At 41.2% G+C, this 19,485-nt stretch overlaps 1 protein-coding gene across 8 annotated transcripts in view; it reads left to right on the forward strand.

Annotated features, from left to right (window-relative positions):
* Positions 1-19,485, forward strand: part of ERBIN (erbb2 interacting protein) — a 223,459-nt gene that overhangs the window by 119,583 nt on the left and 84,391 nt on the right. For all 8 annotated transcript variants that reach the window (XM_077816949.1, XM_077816948.1, XM_077816947.1 and 5 more), the window contains 2 exons: positions 12,812-12,890; positions 16,999-17,088. In XM_077816949.1, coding sequence (XP_077673075.1) covers positions 12,812-12,890; positions 16,999-17,088 — 169 coding nt within the window. The remainder of the gene's footprint in view (positions 1-12,811; positions 12,891-16,998; positions 17,089-19,485) is intronic.

Below are 19,485 nucleotides of genomic sequence, written 5' to 3' on the forward strand. Positions count from 1 at the left end.
CAGGGCAAACTTTGAGAGAATTCTGTGTCTGTCCTCATCACTCTGGTCACCACGCTGAGGTCACCTACTCACCCGGTTTTGCTTTGCCAGGTTCTGGTGCTGCATATACTGCTGGATAATGCGTGTGGTGTTTAATGTGCTCCTAATTGTCAAAGTGATTTGAGCGGGCTCCATGCTTGCCGTGGTATGGCGTCTGCACAGAAAAAAGGCACGGAACGATTTTCTGCCGTTGCCCTGACGGACGGAGGGGCGACTGACAACATGGCTTACAGGGAATTAAAATCAACAAAGGGGGTGGCTTTGTGAGAAACAGAATGGCCCCTTCAAGGATAGAACTCAAAACTGGGTTTAGCAGGCCATTGATTTCACGGAGGGAGGGAGGAGAAAATGAATACAAAACAAATCTGGTCTATTTCTTGTTTTGAACCACTTCATCTATCTTTATACATATTGCTGGCAGCAGACTGTGCAGTACGACCGCTAGCCATAGTCCTCTCCTGGGTGCTCTGCAGAAGATGGTGCAATATGACTACTAGCCATCGTCTTCTGCTGGCTGCTGATTAAAAGACAGTGCACTGCCGGTAGTACTCAATCGCCATGAGACGAAACATAAAAGGGAAATGACCTGGCTGAGTCACTCCCATGTTTGCCCAGGTGCCCCTGACCTCATCGAGGTCGGTTAAAAGAGCACCCAGGACTATGTCGACGACGGCTACCAGTCATACTGCACTGTCTGCTGCCAAAAGGCAATAAACTGCTGCTGTGTAGCAATGCAGTACCACGTCTGCCAGCACCCAGGAGACATATACTGTGACGGTTAGCTGAGCGGAGTCCATGCTTGCCGTGGTATGGTGTCTGCACAGGTAACTCAAGAAAAAAGGCGCAAAACGATTGTCTGCCCCTGCTTTCACGGAAGGAGGGAGGGAAGGGGGGCCTGACAATATGTACCCAGAACCACCCGCAACAATGTTTTAGCCCCATCAGGCACTGGGATTTCTACCCAGAATTCAAATGGGCGGCGGAGACTGCGGGAACTGTGGGATAGCTACCCACAGTGCAACACTCTGGAAGTCAATGATTGCCTTGGTACTGTGGACACACTTTGCCAACTACATGCACTTAGAGCATTTGTGGGGACACACACAATCGACTGTATAAAAACACTTTCTTCAAAACCGACTTCTATAAATTCGATCTAATTTCATAGTGTAGACATACCCTTAGATGGTAGCAAAGATGGTGGTAACTGTTATCTCAGGTAGGGTTTGGGATTCAGCTGAAGCAGGTAGGCATGGTGATATCATGTGGATCCCTTTCTTTCTGGCCCATTCTAGCCAGGAGATCACTCAGGAATCAGGTTGATTAAGGCCTGGGGACCTGGGAAATGGTGTGGGTGGCAGCCACAATGGTGAAGCTCACTACAGTATCCTCCACCTGTTGTTCCAGTCTGTTCTTGTTGTTGGTCTTTCATTGTTCTTTCATACTTTCCTCAAAAAATCTTTCTTTTAAAGACCCCAAGACCAAATGGGAACTGTGGGTGGAATAGCCCATCCCCTCATTTTGTCCACCAATTAGTCTTAATATCTGACATTCCAATTTTGTTTCTTTAACTTCTGGTTCCACATCTCCTATTTTTAACCAGCATAATTTCAACACAGTCCTCGAATCAAGTCAACTTGGCCTTTTTGTTTAGACTAATTCAGTTATTCTGTCTCCCTTTAATACCTTTACTCGTCAACATTTGTTGTTCTAGATTATTGTGACATCTTACATACCTTTACCTACTTTTTACAGTTGAGCTCACAATTTGAGTAAATATGTAGGCCCAGTTGTCACGACACATCCAAGAGGTCCCAATCAAGGTCAAGCTCCTTTTGTGTTGGCCACTGCACATGTTAAGGGTTAAAAATAGTTACACACAGTAAAGGAGTTCAGGATCAGGTTGGTCTTTGGTCTAAAGTTATCTTTTAAACAGTTTTCATCTTTTGCTTTGTTTGTGCCATTAGAGTCTGATCTTGCAATATGCTTAGTGTTCACAATTCTCATTTCAATCAGAGTTGAGGGTGCTCAGCATCAAGCCCTTCATGTGCAATCAGGAGAACTATATCATTAGTAGCCTAGTAGAAAGATGTTTTTTTTTCTTTAGTAACCAGAATTTTATTGGCATGTTATAATTAAGATTTCTCAATCACTATGTTGTGGTAGTAGAGATAATCAGCTGCTGAGTCTCAACAGTACAGCACATGCCGCTTCAGTGTGAGGCCACAAAACATACTTGGCATCTGTTTAATTCAGATAGTTAGTCCTTTACATACAACATTGTTGTGGACCTGTTTTAATTGTTTAGTTGCATCAGTAGGTTTGCTACATGTCATAGTTTTGTGAGCAGCTCTCAGTATGAAGGGGCTGGACCATGCCTTGTGGTTGCGACATAAAGGACACCCAAAATATTTTTGTAGCTGACTTGAGAGCCATGACACAACATAACAGTATTGACATGTTTGCAGTAAAGCAAGATGGGTGATAGAATTACCTCAGATTTTATGACACTTGCATTTATCATACAGAGCTTAAGAATTCTTATTCTTTGCACATATGACTTTAATTCAGGTTTTAGTTAGGTGGAACAGAAGAGACAGAACCACTATAGGGTCTTCTCAGTTTTATTTAGTTCCCAAGAACTCTGACATCCAGGCACTATTGGACCTCCAAAGCTCTGAACAGACCCTTTCTGATCTCAGGTGACTTGATGGCAGACTACATAAGCACCTTCAAGAGAAAGGGCACTTTATTACACCTTCACAATTGTCTAGATCCTAGAAGATCATGGATTCTTAATTCACCATGAGAAGAGGACTGATGACCAATCTAGAATGGGTTTTCTCAAGGGCAGGGATCTCTGGGTTAGTAAGGATAATGGTGACAACGTGCCAGGTTGGAAGGCTGGGAAGCATTCTTGCAACTCATTCAGAGAACTTCGGAAGTCAGATTTTAGTTTACAAACAACAACAAAATGGCGGTCATGCAACAGCCAGGTGGGAAGGAACAAGATAGGGGATCCTCCTCCATTGGAGACCTCAAGACTTTCTAATCTGGGCAGGAATCCTCTTTTATTCTTGCATGCCCTCAACATCAGAGGCAAACTTACTGTATGGCAGACTGGCTAAGTAGGCTGCTGGTAGATCCAGTGGTGTTGGATCCACCTTCCTATGAAGAAATTCAGCTAGCCTAAGGTAGAACTCCTTGCATTTAAAAAGTCAAGTGCAAAATACCTATGTATTCTTTGCTTATCAAAAGGATCCTAGAGCAATAGCCCTGATGCACAATTCCAGTCTTGTTCAAGTACTGCACCTTCTCTCTCATATGCTCCCAAGTGAAGTGTCCCCATCTCGCCTTTTGCTCTCCCTTGTTAAGTCTCTTGTGCTAGCTTCCTGCTTTACTCCTTTTTCTTAGTTCTTGGATGAACTAATAATAACAGCAACAACAAAGAGTTATTAATATGTTTGTGTCTAAATTCTGGCCTTAATTTGGAATTGGTAAATGATACGCTTGGGAAGGAGGTGAGAGAAAAAATGCTTAATAATTCAGTTATGTTTTTTTAAAACATAGTAGTAGTGGCCTCATCGCAATCACTATAAACTATCTAGAATTAATTGAAAACTAAAGTACTGTATGTAAATAGGTTGATATTTTTGAGAACTCTAAAGAATTTATTTTTAAGCCCAGCAAGGTCTGCATTTCTGTTTGCAGTTGAGTTCACTAATTGCTTGTTTCCCTTTAATGTCTCTCACTGTCTTTTCCCAAAGGGGATCTATTTTAGGTATTCAGAGTTTCTTTAAAAACTTATTACCTGCTCATCCTTATATTAACACGTTGGATGTGCAAAGTTCATAAAAACATTGAAAACTTTTACAAAGATACGTTTAACTGGTTTTTCTTTTGTCACTCTGTTGTTTAGACTGCCTAGGAAGGAGTACGGCGGAAAAGGATCTGGGGGTCATAGTGGATCACAAGCTAAATATGAGTCAAAAGTGTAATGCTGTTGCAAAAAAAGCAAACACCATTCTGGGATGTATTAGCAGGAGTATTGTAAGCAAGAAGTAATTCTTCCGCTCTCCTCCACGCTGATTAGGCCACAACTGGAGTATTGTGTCCAGTTCTGGGCACCACATTTCAGGAAAGATATGGACCAATTGGAGAAAGTCTAGAGAAGAGCAACAAAAATTATGAAAGGTCTTGAAAATATGACCTATGAGGGAAGATTGAAAAAATTGGGTTTGTTTAGTATACCCTTGTTCAAGTAAGTGGAACCAAATTAAGGTGTTTTGCTTGCCAAGAGAGATGCCAACTGAGATTTGGCCTAATTTATTTTTCCTTGTTCCATTTCAAATTTGGTTTCTTGATAGTTTTCAAAGTTTTAAATACATTAATTAATGGGCTACCTGCACACTTTTCTTATGTACTTCAACTTCTGGCTTAGTAATTCCCTTTTTTTTCTCCAAAACCACCAGGGGAGTAGAGAGGATAGGTTCATACCTTTTACAAGCAGAGTCAGCTTTGGCATTTTTTGCCATGCCTAAGAAATATTTTGCCACCAATCATCCGGTGCCTTCCCAGCCACCTTAAAACTTACTGATTACTTCCCATTCTTTTAAAAAATAAGTGTTTTATCCACCATGCTCATGTTGGAATGCTTATTTTGCTCACTTGAGTAGTTCATTAAAGGGTGACTGTTCATATCATTAACATTTAAGCACATGCACAATTGTGGCCTTGGTTTTATATATACAAAAAAAGTGTTAAGATTGCCAAACGTTTTCCATTATTAAAAAAAAAACCTTGCAATCTTTCTTTGGAGAGCTTTGTTGCTTGCAGTAGGGTTTTGAAATCTTGCAGGAGGGTACAAGTAGATTCATGGAAATTCATTCACATTTGGCTGAGTTATATGCAGTAGAAAATCACCAATTCCTGTTTGAGCTTTTCATAACAAAACACACATTCCTTTCTTTCTCTAATTAAAAATAGAATAGATGATGTTACAGCAGCGCATCCACCAGCCAATCTGCATAGCTCAGACTGCACTGTCTTGCACTCATAAGTCAATTATGAGCAAGAAATTACCACCAAAAAAACGTTTAAATGTATTTTCTCAGTTCATCAATAGCTGATATTTTCATTCAGAATACTTAACTATCCATTTATCTAATAAAAACAACAAAAATCCTACCTCCCAGCCAATCTACTCTTCTCTTCTGCCAGCTCACTTGTCTAGTCCTCTGTGTCTGCTCACCAGATAATCTTTTGGTTTTAGATAAAAAGTTGAGTGATTAGTGTAAACCTAAATCAAATCTACAAACACCATTCTGTTTTGTGGATTGTAAACTGTACTGTGCCCTTCACTTTTGCCCTGTTACTTCCATCTTGAGCTGGGTCACCCAGGAGATATTAGAAGAATTTCTTACATCTAGCAGAAAAGGTAACAATGGGAAAGTAATCAAAATTCCTCAGCCTTGATGGACTGCTGTTCAAATGTGTTTATGCTAGAACAGCAGGCTGTCTGCAATTCCAGGGGAACTACTAGTTCCAGTTTAGATGCATGAGGAGGAGAGGCCTGTGAGTTCAGCAACTGATTACCTGACAGGTCCGAAGGTCACCTGACAGAGGAGGCCAACATTTTATTTAAGGCCCAGATTTTTATGTGTCCGGGCGCTCTCACTGTCCCTCTGTAGACAACCAGAAGATTGAGCAAGAGGAGTGGGGTGCAGGAGGGTACTGGGACCCTGAAAGGATAACAACCAAAATCCAAAGGGCTTTCAGAGTGGTAAGGACACTAGAGGGAGAGGGGTTTTATGTGCAGGTGTTTGTTACTTTTATCTATATCTGTACCTCTTGTGCTTTGTCCGTCTGTTTAGAAGCTCCTTTGTAAAGTCTTTGTGCTCCCTTTTTTTAACTATCACAGGGTGCTTAAAGGGTTAAACAGTAAACCAGAAAACCCACAAGGATGGAGCTCTGGGAAAGGGAGGCTTAAACTGGTGGGGAGAATTAGGGGTTCAGCACTGGTCTTGAGGCCTTGGATAGCTGGATCACTGGGTCCAACCTCCCAATAAGATGGTACAGGGTGTCTGTAGGCTTGGTGTGTGCCAGAGAGGCTGGAATAAGAGACAGTGTCTGGATGCTGCTCAGAGCCAGTAAATTTAAAGGCACATGAGATCCAAAGGTTCGGTCCAGTACAGCAGCCTGGTGTCAGACCACAAGCGTGAGCTCAGCCAGGGTTGTAACAGAAGTTATTCCCAATACCATTCCTTCATTTTAAGCAGAAAAGTGATACCCTTAAGCAATACATTAAATCTTGAGGTACACTCTCAGTTAATAACAGATGAGTTCAAGAGGCCTCCTTAATTATATCTGGAACATTAGTCAAGCCTCACAGAAGATTCTTCATAGTGTATCTCTCATACATTGGTTTAAAGTTTCATGCCATATTAGGCTTGTTCTATCAGGAGATTTGGATGGCATTACTTGATGCAGGTCATATAGAGACTTCATGCTGCAAGTGGAATGTAGCTATTGGGTATTTCAAGTTATTGGAAATAACCTTTTGTTGTATAACAATTTTTGGAGCACTATAGTTATGAGTTAGTTTCTAGCTTTTTTTCAATTCCTGATAACTTTATTTAAAATCTTTTGAGATACAAATTTCTCTGCTTACTCTTAAAAGTGAACTTTTCTTGGAAAACATGTGTTAAATTTGTTCAGTTTTTGTTTGAACCATAAGAATAAAAAAAATTGTTCTTTTCTTGTAAAACTTGTAAATACGTAGATCATGGAAATTATGCATGTTTTGATTTTCTGATACACACACCAGTTTAGAGTACTAAGCCAGTATTTTAATTTTGGAACTTTTTCATCTCTGTGTTGTTGAATTACAGCATAGATCAGAAGACAAATTTACCAGAAGACAAATTTAATGAAAATATAATTAAAACGATTGTAGTTCTGTTTTAGTCCCCATCCCAACTCCATTTGCTATCCCCATCTTTTATTTTCTGGGCTTTATTATTTTAACCAAAACATAATTTTTGTCTACTTGTAACTTTCTTTTAAAAAGTTGTTTAAGTATTAAGTTGTGGTAATCATCAGTTTACATATCATATAGTTTTTACATACCTACACGTTAAGTATTAAAAAATGCATTTTTCTTCAGAAGGGGCGTCAAACTTATTTGATGGATAGAGATGGTTTCTCTTTTTAATTAATCTCAGTGGGCATGGTATATTTGTGACTGCCAAATGTTCTGTAATGTTTTTATGAAGCCGGTATATACCTCAGGTTTCAGAGTAACAGCCGTGTTAGTCTGTCTTTGCAAAAAGAAAAGGAGTACTTGTGGCACCTTAGAGACTAACCAATTTATTTGAGCATGAGCTTTCGTGAGTTTCCCCTGTGTGTTGCATTGTTACCTGGTGGGTGAAGAGAGACTGTGTATGTTCTTGGGGCAGGCTAAGACACAGGTGTGAATGATGCCTAGTTGTCTGGGCCTTAGGTCCCATATCAGCAGAGCTCTTGAGAATACAGTGGCAGATCCAATTGCCTGGATGTGGACACATAGTAACCAATGACCCAGAGAGATCTAGACTCCCTGCCTCTCAGCACGGAGGCAGAGCCACATCTCCCCAGTTTAGATATTAAGGACTTGTGAGGTGGAAGTTAAGTATTGGCTACTGGAGGAGTCAGGGGGATGCTCACTGGGAAGTCTGACTGAGGAAGTCAGACTGACAGCGGGAGAGAGATTTGAGCTCTGGCTAACTAGAATGTACTTTGCGGTAACCTTCATTTCTCTGTGCTATCCAAGATCTTCCTATGCTGTGTTCTAGTCAGCTAATAAACCCTACTGTTGACGTCACTGACTGTCACTGCAGATGCTTGTGGGAGGTTCATTGCTCACTAAGGTTAAGTTTCCCTCAAGGGTCTCACAGAATGGAGCTCACAGTGTAAAGGAGGAGTGATAAAGGCCCAATCTAAGGAAGCAGTAAAGCCGCATGGCTTACCCTGGAGGAGGAGTGGGACCCCCTATGGAGTCTGGCACACTGAAGGGGTCCTCCCAGAGACTGTTCCTAAGCTTACTGCTGAGGGTATTCTGCACCAAAAAATTAAAAATTCTGCACACAATATTGGAAAATTCTTCAAAATTCTGCCAATTTAATTTGTCAATAAATAAATCTGGAGGCTCCAGAATGGCAGTGGGTAGCACAAACCAGCCAGGAGTAGTACCTGAGCCTGGCACAGAGTAGGAGCCACTGGCTGAGGTGTCCCCAACTCTGCTCCTCCAGTGATTTACCACTTTGCTGGCTGCTCTGGGCACCCGAAACAATGCACCTGCACTGCTGGGGAGTGGTGCATGACCACTCTTGCAGCTTCCCTTTGCCCTGTCAGAAAGTCTTTTATTTGCTTCCCTGCCACAAAAAAAAAAAAAAAAAATCTGTGTGGGACATTAATTCTGTGCATGTGCAGTGGTGTAGAATTCCCCCAGGAGTAAAAGTTGGGGCCATAGCACTATTCCTGTGGATTTGACAGTATTACCTGAATCTACACCTGGACTACCACTGATTTGAATGAGAGGTTTGCTGAATATTTAACTGTTTGTTCAATACTTTATTGTTGTATTCAGAGTCACTCAGTGAGAAAACATTTACTTTTAGGGCTTTGCTATACTATGCAAGTTAGAGTGCATTAAAGCAGCCCCGGGCACCCTAACTCCCAACCTGTCCACACCTGCAAAGCACTTACAGCGCCTGGACTCTGCAGCTGGAGCGCTCCTGATAATCCACCTCCCCGAGAAGCATAATGCTTGCTGCACCTTGGCTGAAACGCCCCAGTGTCAGTGCGAGTGAGGTGTTGTATTACTGCGCTGTGATCGGACTCCGGAAACATCCCATAATCCCCTTAAGTCAAGTGGCCACTCTTGTCATTGTTTTGAACTTGGCTGTAGGAATGCAGATATCCCCTTTCAAAGCTCTGTTTCTGACAGCCGGCATGTTTATCAGCGCCGGGACAAAGCAACCGTTAGTGTGGAATACTGCTTGCTGTGAGTGTGTGAGAGAGAGAGGCAGGGGGTCTGAACTTACAAGACAGCATGCTGACACACTTTCAGCACCCCAAAACTCCCCCTTTCTCCCCCCACATACACACAACACACTCCCTGTCACACTCCAGCCCCACCACCCCCATTTGAAAAGCACGTTGCAGCCGCTTGAATGCTGGGATAGCTACCACAATGCATTGTTCTCTGTGGCGTTGCAAGAGCTGCTAATGTGGCCACGCCAGTGTGCTTGAATCCGACAGTGTGAACACACTGCAGCGCTTTCCCTACTGCGCTCTCCAAGGGCTGGTTTAACTCACAGCGCTCTACATCTGCAAGAGTAGCCATGCCCTTAGACCATCACAAAGGTAGCCCTTTGTTTCTCTTCCTTCCCCACCCTTCTTTTTCTTTCCCTCTTTCTCTCCTCTCTCTTCTGTTCACCCCTGAGCATTTCCTACCCTGCAGAAGTTATTTCCCATCTCTCTGTGGGCTTCACTCCTACTCTCCACATTGCATTTGCTTACATGATCATTTGTGATTCTGTATGTTGTAAATATTTAAATATTTTGGTCTACTCAGCAAATGCTGCAACTTGTTTCACTTACTGGTATGAATTAATTTGAGGCTGAGGGTGGTGGTGTGTGCTGAGGAATGGTAACCCTCTTTGCTGAACCTAGGGTTGAGAAACAGGACTGTTTAATCTTGTCTTGGGGTGAGTAATATTACATTGACACTGAAGAGTCAAAATTGGGCTTTGGAGTCACCATCCCAATGAAATTAATAGGAGGTAGGAAAATTTCCACCTCTGAAGTTACCTTCACTGCAGCAGGTGTTGTTGTTTTACAGAGGGATAACTAATCTGCATTAGCTGTCCCACTGTAAAATCCTGTTGGAGTCAAAGCATTGTAGTTTTAATAAAAACTTTAATGAGAGGTAGCTAGGTGAGGCTAATGCTGAATCCCCACCTGTGATTGGCCTGTCTTAACTTACCTCACGGCAAAACTACAGTGCCATGTCTCCATTAGGATTTTATGGTGGACTAGTTAATGCATAAAGAACGAGGAGTACTTGTGGCACCTTAAAGACTAACAAATTTGTTTGGGAATAAGCTTTTGTGGGCTAAAACCCACTTCATCGGATGCATGCAGTGGAAAATACAGTAGGAAGATATATATGCACAGAGAACATGGAAAAAATGGGTGTTGCCATACCAACTATAAGAGACTAATCAATTAAGGTGGGCTATTAACAGAAGGAGAAAAAAAACTTTTGTAATGATCAGGATGGCCCATTTCAAACAGTTGACAAGAAGGTGTGAGTAACAGACAGGGAAAAATTAGCATGGGGAAATAGTTTTTACTTTGAAATGATCCATTCACTTCCAGTTTTTATTCAAGCCTAATTTAATGGTGTCCAGTTTGCAAATTAATTTCAATTCTGCAGTTTCTCATTGGAGTCTGTTTTTGAAGGTTTTTTGTTGGAGTATTGCGACTTTTAGGTCTGTAATTGAGTGACCAGGGAGATTGAAGTGTTCTCTGACTGGTTTTTGAATGTTATAATTCTTGACGTCTGATTTGTGTCCATTTATTCTTTGCCAAACCGAACAGTCTCTACGCAAATGTACATGGTAGAGGGGTATTTCTGGCACATGATGACATATATCACATTGGTAGATGTGCAGGTGAACAAGCCTCTGATGGTGTGGCTGATGTGATTAGGTCCTATGATGTCCCTTGAATAGATATGTGGACAGAGTTAGCAACAGGCTTTGTTGCAAGGATAGGTTCCTGGGTTAGTGTTTTTGTTGTGTGGTGTGTGGTTGCTGGTGAGTATTTGCTTCAGGTTGGGGGGCTGTCTGTAAGCGAGGACTGGCCAGTCTCCCAAGATCTGTGAGAGTGGTGGGTCATCCTTCAGGATAGGCTGTAGATACTTGATGATGTGCTGGAGAGGTTTTAGTTGGGGGCTGAAGGTGACTGCTAGTGGCGTTCTGTTACTTTCTTTGTTGGGCCTGTCCTGGAGTAGATGACTTCTGGATATTCTTCTGGCTCTGTCAGTCTGTTTCTTCACTTCAGCAGGTGGGTATTGTAGTTTTAAGAAGGCTTGATAGAGTTCTTGTAGGTGTTTGTCTGTGTCTGAGGGATTGGAGCAAATGCGGTTGTATCTTAGAGTTTGGCTGTAGACAATGGATCGTGTGGTGCAGTCTGGATGAAAGCTGGAGGCATGTAGGTAAGTATAGCGGTCAGCAGGTTTCCGGTATAGGGTGGTGGTTGTGACCGTCGCTTATTAGTACTGTCATGTCCAGGAAGTGGATCTCTTTTGTGGACTGGCCCAGGCTGAGGTTGATGGTGGGATGGAAATTGTTGAAATCATGGTGGAATTCCTCAAGGGCTTCTTTTCCATGGGTCCAGGTGATGACGATGATGTCATCAATGTAGCGCAAGTAGAGTAGGTGCGTTAGGGGACAAGAGCTGAGGAAGCATTGTTCTAAGTCAGCCATAAAAATGTCATTATACTGTGGGGCCATGTGGATACCCATAGCAGTGCCGCTAACTTGAAGATATACTTTGTCCCCAAATGTGAAATAGTTATGGGTGAGGACAAAGTCACGAAGTTCAGCCACCATGTTTGCCATGACATTATCGGGGATACTATTCCTGACGGCTTGTAGTCCATCTTTGTGTAGAATGTTGGTGCAGAGGGCTTCTACATCCATAGTGGCCAGGATGGTGGTTTCTGTAAGTTGACCACTAGATTGTAGTTTTCCTCAGGAAGTCAGTGGTGTCTCGAAGATAGCTGGGAGTACAGTAGCGTAGGGCCTGAGGAGAGAGTCTACATAGCCAGACAGTCCTGCTGTCAGGGTGCCAATGCCTGAGAGGATGGGGCATCCAGGATTTCCAGGTTTATGGATCTTGGGTAGCAGATAGAATACCCCTGGTTGAGGTTCTAGGGGTGTGTCTGTGCAGATTTGTTCTTGTGCTTTTTCAGGGAGTTTCTTGAGTAAATGGTGTAGTTTCGTTTGGTAACCCTCAGTGGGATCAGATGGTAATGGCCTGTAGCAGCCTCTATTTTCTATGCCTGTTATCCTGTGAGGAAAAAAAACATGCTTTTCTGGACAGTGAAAAGAAAGCCTATCATTGTTTCAGGCTCTTTGCAGAGTTAGGAAGACAACAGCATCAATTACACTTAATTAACATTTGGAAGTTCTTTGCAATCATGAAGGCTAGACTCTTAGTTATTTAAAGGTATGAAGTTTATATTCTGCATAATCTGAACATGTCTTGCAGGCCACATAAACCCATCAGGTGGTGTTGATCTATAGTCTGTCTAAATTTGGCAGGGGAGAAGGGGAGCACAATTTGTTACTGAAAATGTATCTTAGTGTAATTGATTGAAGGCTGACCCAAAGGCTCTGGATCAGGCCCTTTATTTGCCTTACTGATCTATGAAAATCACTGTTGCAGTGGTTCTCTGGAGTGTTGGTGGGAGCCTTTCCTGATAGAGCACAGAATGAAGCATTTTGAGAAACAAATAGTGGGTATCAAACAGGTATTGTGAGAGAAGGTCGTGCATGAAAAAGGATATTTCTCATATGAAGTGGTCCTCGAAATGAAAAATTGGAGAACCACTGCATTAATTGTTAAATGAATTAGTTTTTTTATGGTTTAAATTAAACATTTTTCTGCCTGTGATTGAGTCTAATAACTTAACAGAGTTTTTCTGTTCTTTATTTAACAGGCATACAGGAGTTTCCAGAAAACATCAAAAACTGTAAAGTTTTGGCAATTGTTGAGGCCAGTGTAAATCCAATTTCAAAGTAAGTGTTTGGTTTTTTTTTTTCATTCTGATAACAAAACCTAAACTTCCTTGTATGTCTGTATAGCTACACATGGAGGTAGTAGTGCCTCCCATAATTACAGTTGCCCAGCAGGTCCCATTATAAGATGCTCTTTTTCAGTTGCTTACAACTTTGCCAGACTTTAACTGTCCAGGCTGAAATTTTCTATGCTGGGTGTTTGACTCAGGTTGAGTTTGATTTAGGGATACAAGCCTCCAGCATTTTCCTGGAGACTCCAGGAATTGAAGATTAATCTTTAATTAAAGGTAATGTCATGTGATGAAACCTCCAGGAATTCGTCCAACCAAAGTTGGTAACCCTAGTTTGATTAAAGCTTCAGCAAAAACAATTCAACCATTTCTGCAAACAGGGTTAGAGGAAGAATATATATTTGCCCATGGTTAAAAGAAAAACAAACAAACTGAATTCTTATGACTCTTTCATTGTGATGCGCTAGTGCCCCCATGCTCTGAAGCACAGACTTGAAATTTAGCAGGGAGATAGCATGTCCCTTACACCAGGCTATCTAGTGTTTGTATGACTGTTTGCCCAAATTTGGCCAAGTTATAAACCTTTGAAAATTTGCATTTGCCACAACAAATAAATAATATAATAATAATTACTGTATAGTAGCAACTTGTTCGAGTTTGGCGGGTAAATTTCCCAGAGTCCATCTGCACTGATCAGGCCCAAGCCCAGGACTGCAGGCTCTGAGCAAGACTTTCCCTGCAATTGCTGCTCTTGGCTGCTAGAGGTGTCTGTGGCACTGGATAAGAATAGTGAGACTGTTTCTGGTGTCCAATCAGCATGGAGGCAGAAGCAGCCTGATTGAAATTCAGATCGGACAAGAACTGAGCCAGGATGGGGAGATAGATTGGTACAAGGAGCTGAGGCAGGGAAATGAGATTGGGAGCATAAGGGGGTTGTTGAGGGAGAGACGGGACTGGCATTGGGACAAGCTGGAGCAGGCAATGGCAGAAATGAGCAGACTTGGAGGGGAATGGGGCAGAAGAGTGTGCCCACAAGAACATGCTCCCCTCCAGAATCTGGAATTGAACCCAAGGTTCTTGGGTCTCCCCTGTCAGCAAATAGCTATGGATCTAGAGCAGTGGTTTTCAACCTTTTTTCATTTGAGAACCCCTACAAAATTTCAAATGGAGGTGCTTTGGATTTCCTTTGGAAATCTTAGACATAGTCTGCAGACTCCCACGGGTCCATGGGCCACATGTTGAAAACCACTGATCTAGAGGCTGATCCACACAGAGGATGACACAACCTACAACTGTTCTGAGTTACTCCTTTACCTCAAGTGGCAGAGGCCTGTGCTGTGGATCTAAGAGTTCCAACCCTGTTGATGAACCATGTGGGTATCAGTATGGTTCCACAGGATGGAATTTTTTTTTTTCAATTAAAAAAAAAACCAAAAACCTTACACACACAACTACATCTAAAAGCATGTTAAGGTTGCAAAGTCAAGCACTCAAAAATAAGGTAACCTGTACAACCTTAATTCAGCCCCCTTGTGCATATGCATTATGATGCAGTCTTCACATGATTACGTCCTGTGTTTTGCACAGGACCTCTGCATCTTTGAGTGCACAGGATGGACAGTGTTCTGGAAACTTACCAGGGTTGTGTAATGAATGTAGCTGTTGTCTGTGGAACCTAGGGTAACTAGACAAAAAGTGTGAAAAATCGGGACGGGGGTGGGGGGTAATAGGAGCCTATATAAGAAAAAGCCCCAAATATCGGGACTGTCCCTATAAAATTGGGACATCTGGCCACCCTAGTGGGAGCCCTGCTTCATTTGAACAGAATTTAGAAGGAGTTTAGTGAATGAGGCAGTTGAAAGGTGTGTAGTGAATGGGGAAGAGAAAGCATGGACTTAGGTTAAATCAGTTGAATGCTGCTCTAAAAACTGGATTCTTTCCCTGCCTTTGCCACAGAGTTCTTGTGTGATGCTAAACGAGTTACTTAAACCAAACTTTTCATAGGTGCTCACTAATTGTGTGTTCCTCATTTTCTGGGTGGCAGACTTGAAATCCTTGGATGAGTACTAAGAGGTGCAACTGAAATCACTGGGCTAGAACAAACTGTGTTATATAATGCTAAATACTGTGAAAAATCAAGGCCTAGATATATCAAAGTGGGCAACCAAAATTAATGAATAGTTCTGACCTTAATTTCTTTGATCCTCACTTCCTTATCTTTAAAATGGGGATCATACCACCTCACCACACACAGGGTTGTTGTGCAAATCAGTTCATTAATGTTTGGGAAGCATTCAGATACTTTAGTGAAGAATACCATGGAAAAAGCCTATGAGGAGCTCAGTATTCAGAGCAAGGTTTGAATATGTGTAGTAAATAAGACAGTCACATGTTGAAAAATAAGGATAAAACAAGAATAGCTATTGGTTCTGTGAATACCATCTGTCCTGTGCACTGAATGAGGCAGGAGTTCTGGGGGAAGCAGAGGGAGGAAGTGGCCTTGTTATTAAAGACAGTATCTTAATGGATACACATATGGGAGGTGACTTAGGGTTGCACAGACAACCTTAATTCTGGCATTTCCTTACTTTCCTTACTTCTGCTTGATTTTGCAACGTTGATATTCTTTTAACATAGTTTTTGTGTGTAGTTATATATACATCATCTTTTTCAATAGATATATACAAAAATTAAGAAAGGGATTAACATTTTTTAAAATTTTTATAACCTTAATAAAATACCATTTGAAAATAAATCCAACATTATGTGCATGCACATATATAATTATATAATTTATATTTTAATGTGTAACTGTATAATTACATAATTATTGCTAATTAAGTGGAAGGTAAATTGTACTAAATTTGTATTGATTAATTGATCAGATGATCCACTACGCTCTAGTCAATTTAAAACTATGGAACTTTGTAGGCATAAGAGCTGAGTGGGTATGTTGGATAAGGATAAATAAATAAGTAAATATTTATTGATATAGCACACACTGCTTTACATGAGGGTCAGATTTTTGTTATCTTTTTAAGACTGTAAGGGTTAGAACCTCCCCCCCCCCCCTTTTTTTTTTTTTTTTTTTTTAGATTAAAGTTTAAATTGTTCAGGAAAGTATGACTTAGACAGTTTCTTCGGCTTCCCTTTCACTACTGGAGTGTATTTTTCAAGTCTTGGTTTTGGCCCTAAACTGAGCTTTTAATGGAAGCATTGTGTTACCCTTACTATAGAGAGACTAAGTTTACATAAACTTTTGGTTTTTAAAACTACAGAAGGTGCAGGGAACCACAATACCATCTCCTAGGGTGGGCAGAAACGTGTAGATTCTTGGCTGACTGGGAACATTATTTTTGCTTTTTATTTTAATGTCAAAGTCAAATCTTTTAAAATAGGAAATCACTGCTATTTCTATTGCTTCTACTGCTATTTCTTAGGCACCTACAGCCATAACATTTGAATGCCATTACCAACATTTTTAGAAGTTGCCAGTTCTCTGAAGAAGATGGACAAATGTACATTACTCTTCCTCAAATATAAGTTGCTTAATTAAAAAGAATCCAGTCTGTCTAGTTTATTTCATGGAGCAGAAACCATGGACCATTTTGCAAACTCGTCTCCTTGGATAAGACTCGGCAGAAGCGATGTCTCTTGTCTCCCTGGTGACAAGATTTAGGCTTGGCCCAGTTTCTAGAAGTAGTGCTAGCACAGGTGGGATTTCTGCTGAAAATGACCATCACCCCACTTCCACCCTTAAAAAACAAACAAACTCAAAAAGTTTTACTAGTTTTTCGTTAGCTTCGGTATCTCCTCTGAGTGCATCTTCCACAGTGCGAAAACAAGCCTTTCAGATAACTAGACCGTAACCTGTTCATAGCATTGAAAAACAAGGGCCTTGAAACTGATTCTTGTGTGAACAGTTAGCCCAATGTAGGCTGAGACAGCCTTGTAGAAATGCTGATAAACCTTAATTTTACCATATATGTTCATTATGCTATACTAAACAAATTATACTGTGTTATAAGAGAATACGATATAATTACCTATGCTTCATTGAAACAAAAACACTACCTAAATTTTTTTTGTTTATCTAGGCTTCCAGATGGATTTTCCCAACTGTTAAACCTAACACAGCTGTACCTGAATGATGCTTTCCTTGAGTTTTTGCCAGCCAATTTTGGCAGGTAAGTTTTTAAATTTGAGTCTGAAAACCTACAATATTAATTCTTTCTTCTTAACTATTCAGAAGAGGTTTTGCTGCCTCTTAAGCAAGTGGTGGAATATAAATCTCCAACAAGTTTTTCATGTATTACATAGCTTAAAATAAAACAAAAAACACCAACATACTCTTTGGTAGGTCTTCCTGAGTGTTCTATTCGTACTCTTGAGAAACCTTACCAGACATCACTTACTGGAAAATAACAATTAGATGCTTGTCTCACTTCATGAGGTAAGTCTGTCTGGTTTTAAGTATGAGAAACTAATCTTGCTGAAATACAGCTTGGTCACCATTTAGTTGTTGGAATGGAGCAAAACAATGTCTGTCTTCAGCAATCCATTTATGAACTTTCCATCCGTTTCTGGTAGACACACAGATGTTTTTACACATTAGTAAACTTATGTAAACCAGTGATTCCTGAACTATTAGTGCTTAGGAACACATAACATATTCGCTATCAGTTACGCACAGAACCCTGTGTGATGGGTTCCCCCCAGGGTGTCACCTGGAAGTGGGGTACCACTGAGCCCTTTGACCCACCAGCCTGGGCTCCCTCTCACACTGTGCTGCTGTGACAAGCTGTCAAGCCCTCCAAGCTTGCACTTTCACCAGCATTCACACAGACAGGGATACATCCAACTGCAGTTACATGCAGGCTCTCTGACCAGCCACTGCATGAATCAACAATAGAGAGGCTACAGTGAAAATAACTACCACATTCCCAGACACTCTCACCCCGCTGGAGTATAAACCCAAAATTATACTGTCTTGCACTGCACAGGGAACTGTACAGTGTAAACTCAGAGGTCACCCCTCCCTCAATCTGAAGAGGAAATGCAGCAGCCCCCTGAGCTAAGATTTTCAAGTGCTTCACTCTAAACTTACTGGTTTAGATTAAAACATTAAATAAATTTATTAATTACAAAAGATAGATTTTCAGTGATTATAAGCGATAGCAAACAGATGAAAGCAAATTACCTAGTAAATAAACAAAATCACAAACTAAGCTTAACACACCCTGACTGATGATACAAGTGGGCTGCAGATTCTGAAGGCACAAGCTACACTTGCTTTGCAATTTTGAATCCCTAGGTTTTTCCTACACAAGCTAGAAATCCCCCTAGCCTGGGTCCAGCACTTCCCCCAGTTCAGTCTTTGTTCCGTAGGTGTTTCCAGGACTTTTTTGGTGTGGTGACTGAAGAACAAGAGAGGATGTCACTCCCCCTGCCTTATATAGCTTTAGCATTTGTTGGGAATCCTTTGTCCCAACCTCAGTTTGTGGAAAAAACCCTGGTAACCAAGATGGAGTCCAGGGTCATCTAGCCTGGTCACATGCCCTTGCATACCTTGCTGAGTCAGAGCAGCAATTGCTTACAGGCTGGCGAAAACATTCACAGGAAGGTTAAATTCTTCCAGGGTCTATTGTTTTTGCTGATGGACCGTCAGCACTGTCTGGCTTCTTCATTGTTGTATCAGAAAGGCTAGTTGTGGGTGTCACCCAGAGTAAGCACAATTGAAATACAGATACATAGTCAATATTCTTAACTTTAGGTACAAAAATAATTCATGAATACAAATAGGATAATCCTATTCAGCGAATCATAACTTTTCCAATGGCAGCTCACATGACCCATCGTGTACAAAATGCATTATAATTATGCCGTAATCATATCATAATCTTATCACGGAAGAATATGAGGTGAGGTGTCATACCCTATAAGCAAATTTGCTCTAAATCAGAGTTTAACATGAGGCAAATACTTTTACCCTACCCTTTAAACTCCGGGTTAATTCTTCAGTGCAAAAATGATAAGATAATATAGTTAAGAAGAACGTTATTCTTAGGCCAGTACTGTCTGTCCTTTCCTCCTGGTTCTTTTGGTTTGTTCACTTCTGTTTTGTTGCACTCTCCTTCCCTGTCCTGTCTGGCTTTTTCTTTCAACCCTTTTCCCCTCCCATATCTCACCCAAACTTTTCTTTCAGAGCTACATCAGTTTACACCAGTTGAGGATCTGATCCTTGGAGTGCAAGTGACTAGGATCCTATAATCCTAGTCAATACAATTCCGTAAACAAGTGCTCAGAAAAGTGCAGAGAGCAGAAGCATAGCACTACTCTTCTACAGTTGCTGAAGTAGTTTGGCAGACCAGTAGGCACTCAGTGAAAAGCAAGAACAAAAGTAGTCTGTTAGCGATGCATTTACTAGTCATCTGAGACGCACACTTTTAGGAAATTTCCACTACATGCATCTGAAGAAGTGGGTATTCACCCACCAAAGCTTATGCTCCAATATGTCTGTAAGGTGCCACAGGACTCTTTACCACTTTTAGGGTTGGTGGCCTAGATCTCTCTTTTGTATGTAT

This window comes from Eretmochelys imbricata, chromosome 5 (genome assembly GCF_965152235.1).
Source record: "Eretmochelys imbricata isolate rEreImb1 chromosome 5, rEreImb1.hap1, whole genome shotgun sequence".
Taxonomy (NCBI): Eukaryota; Metazoa; Chordata; order Testudines; family Cheloniidae; genus Eretmochelys; species Eretmochelys imbricata.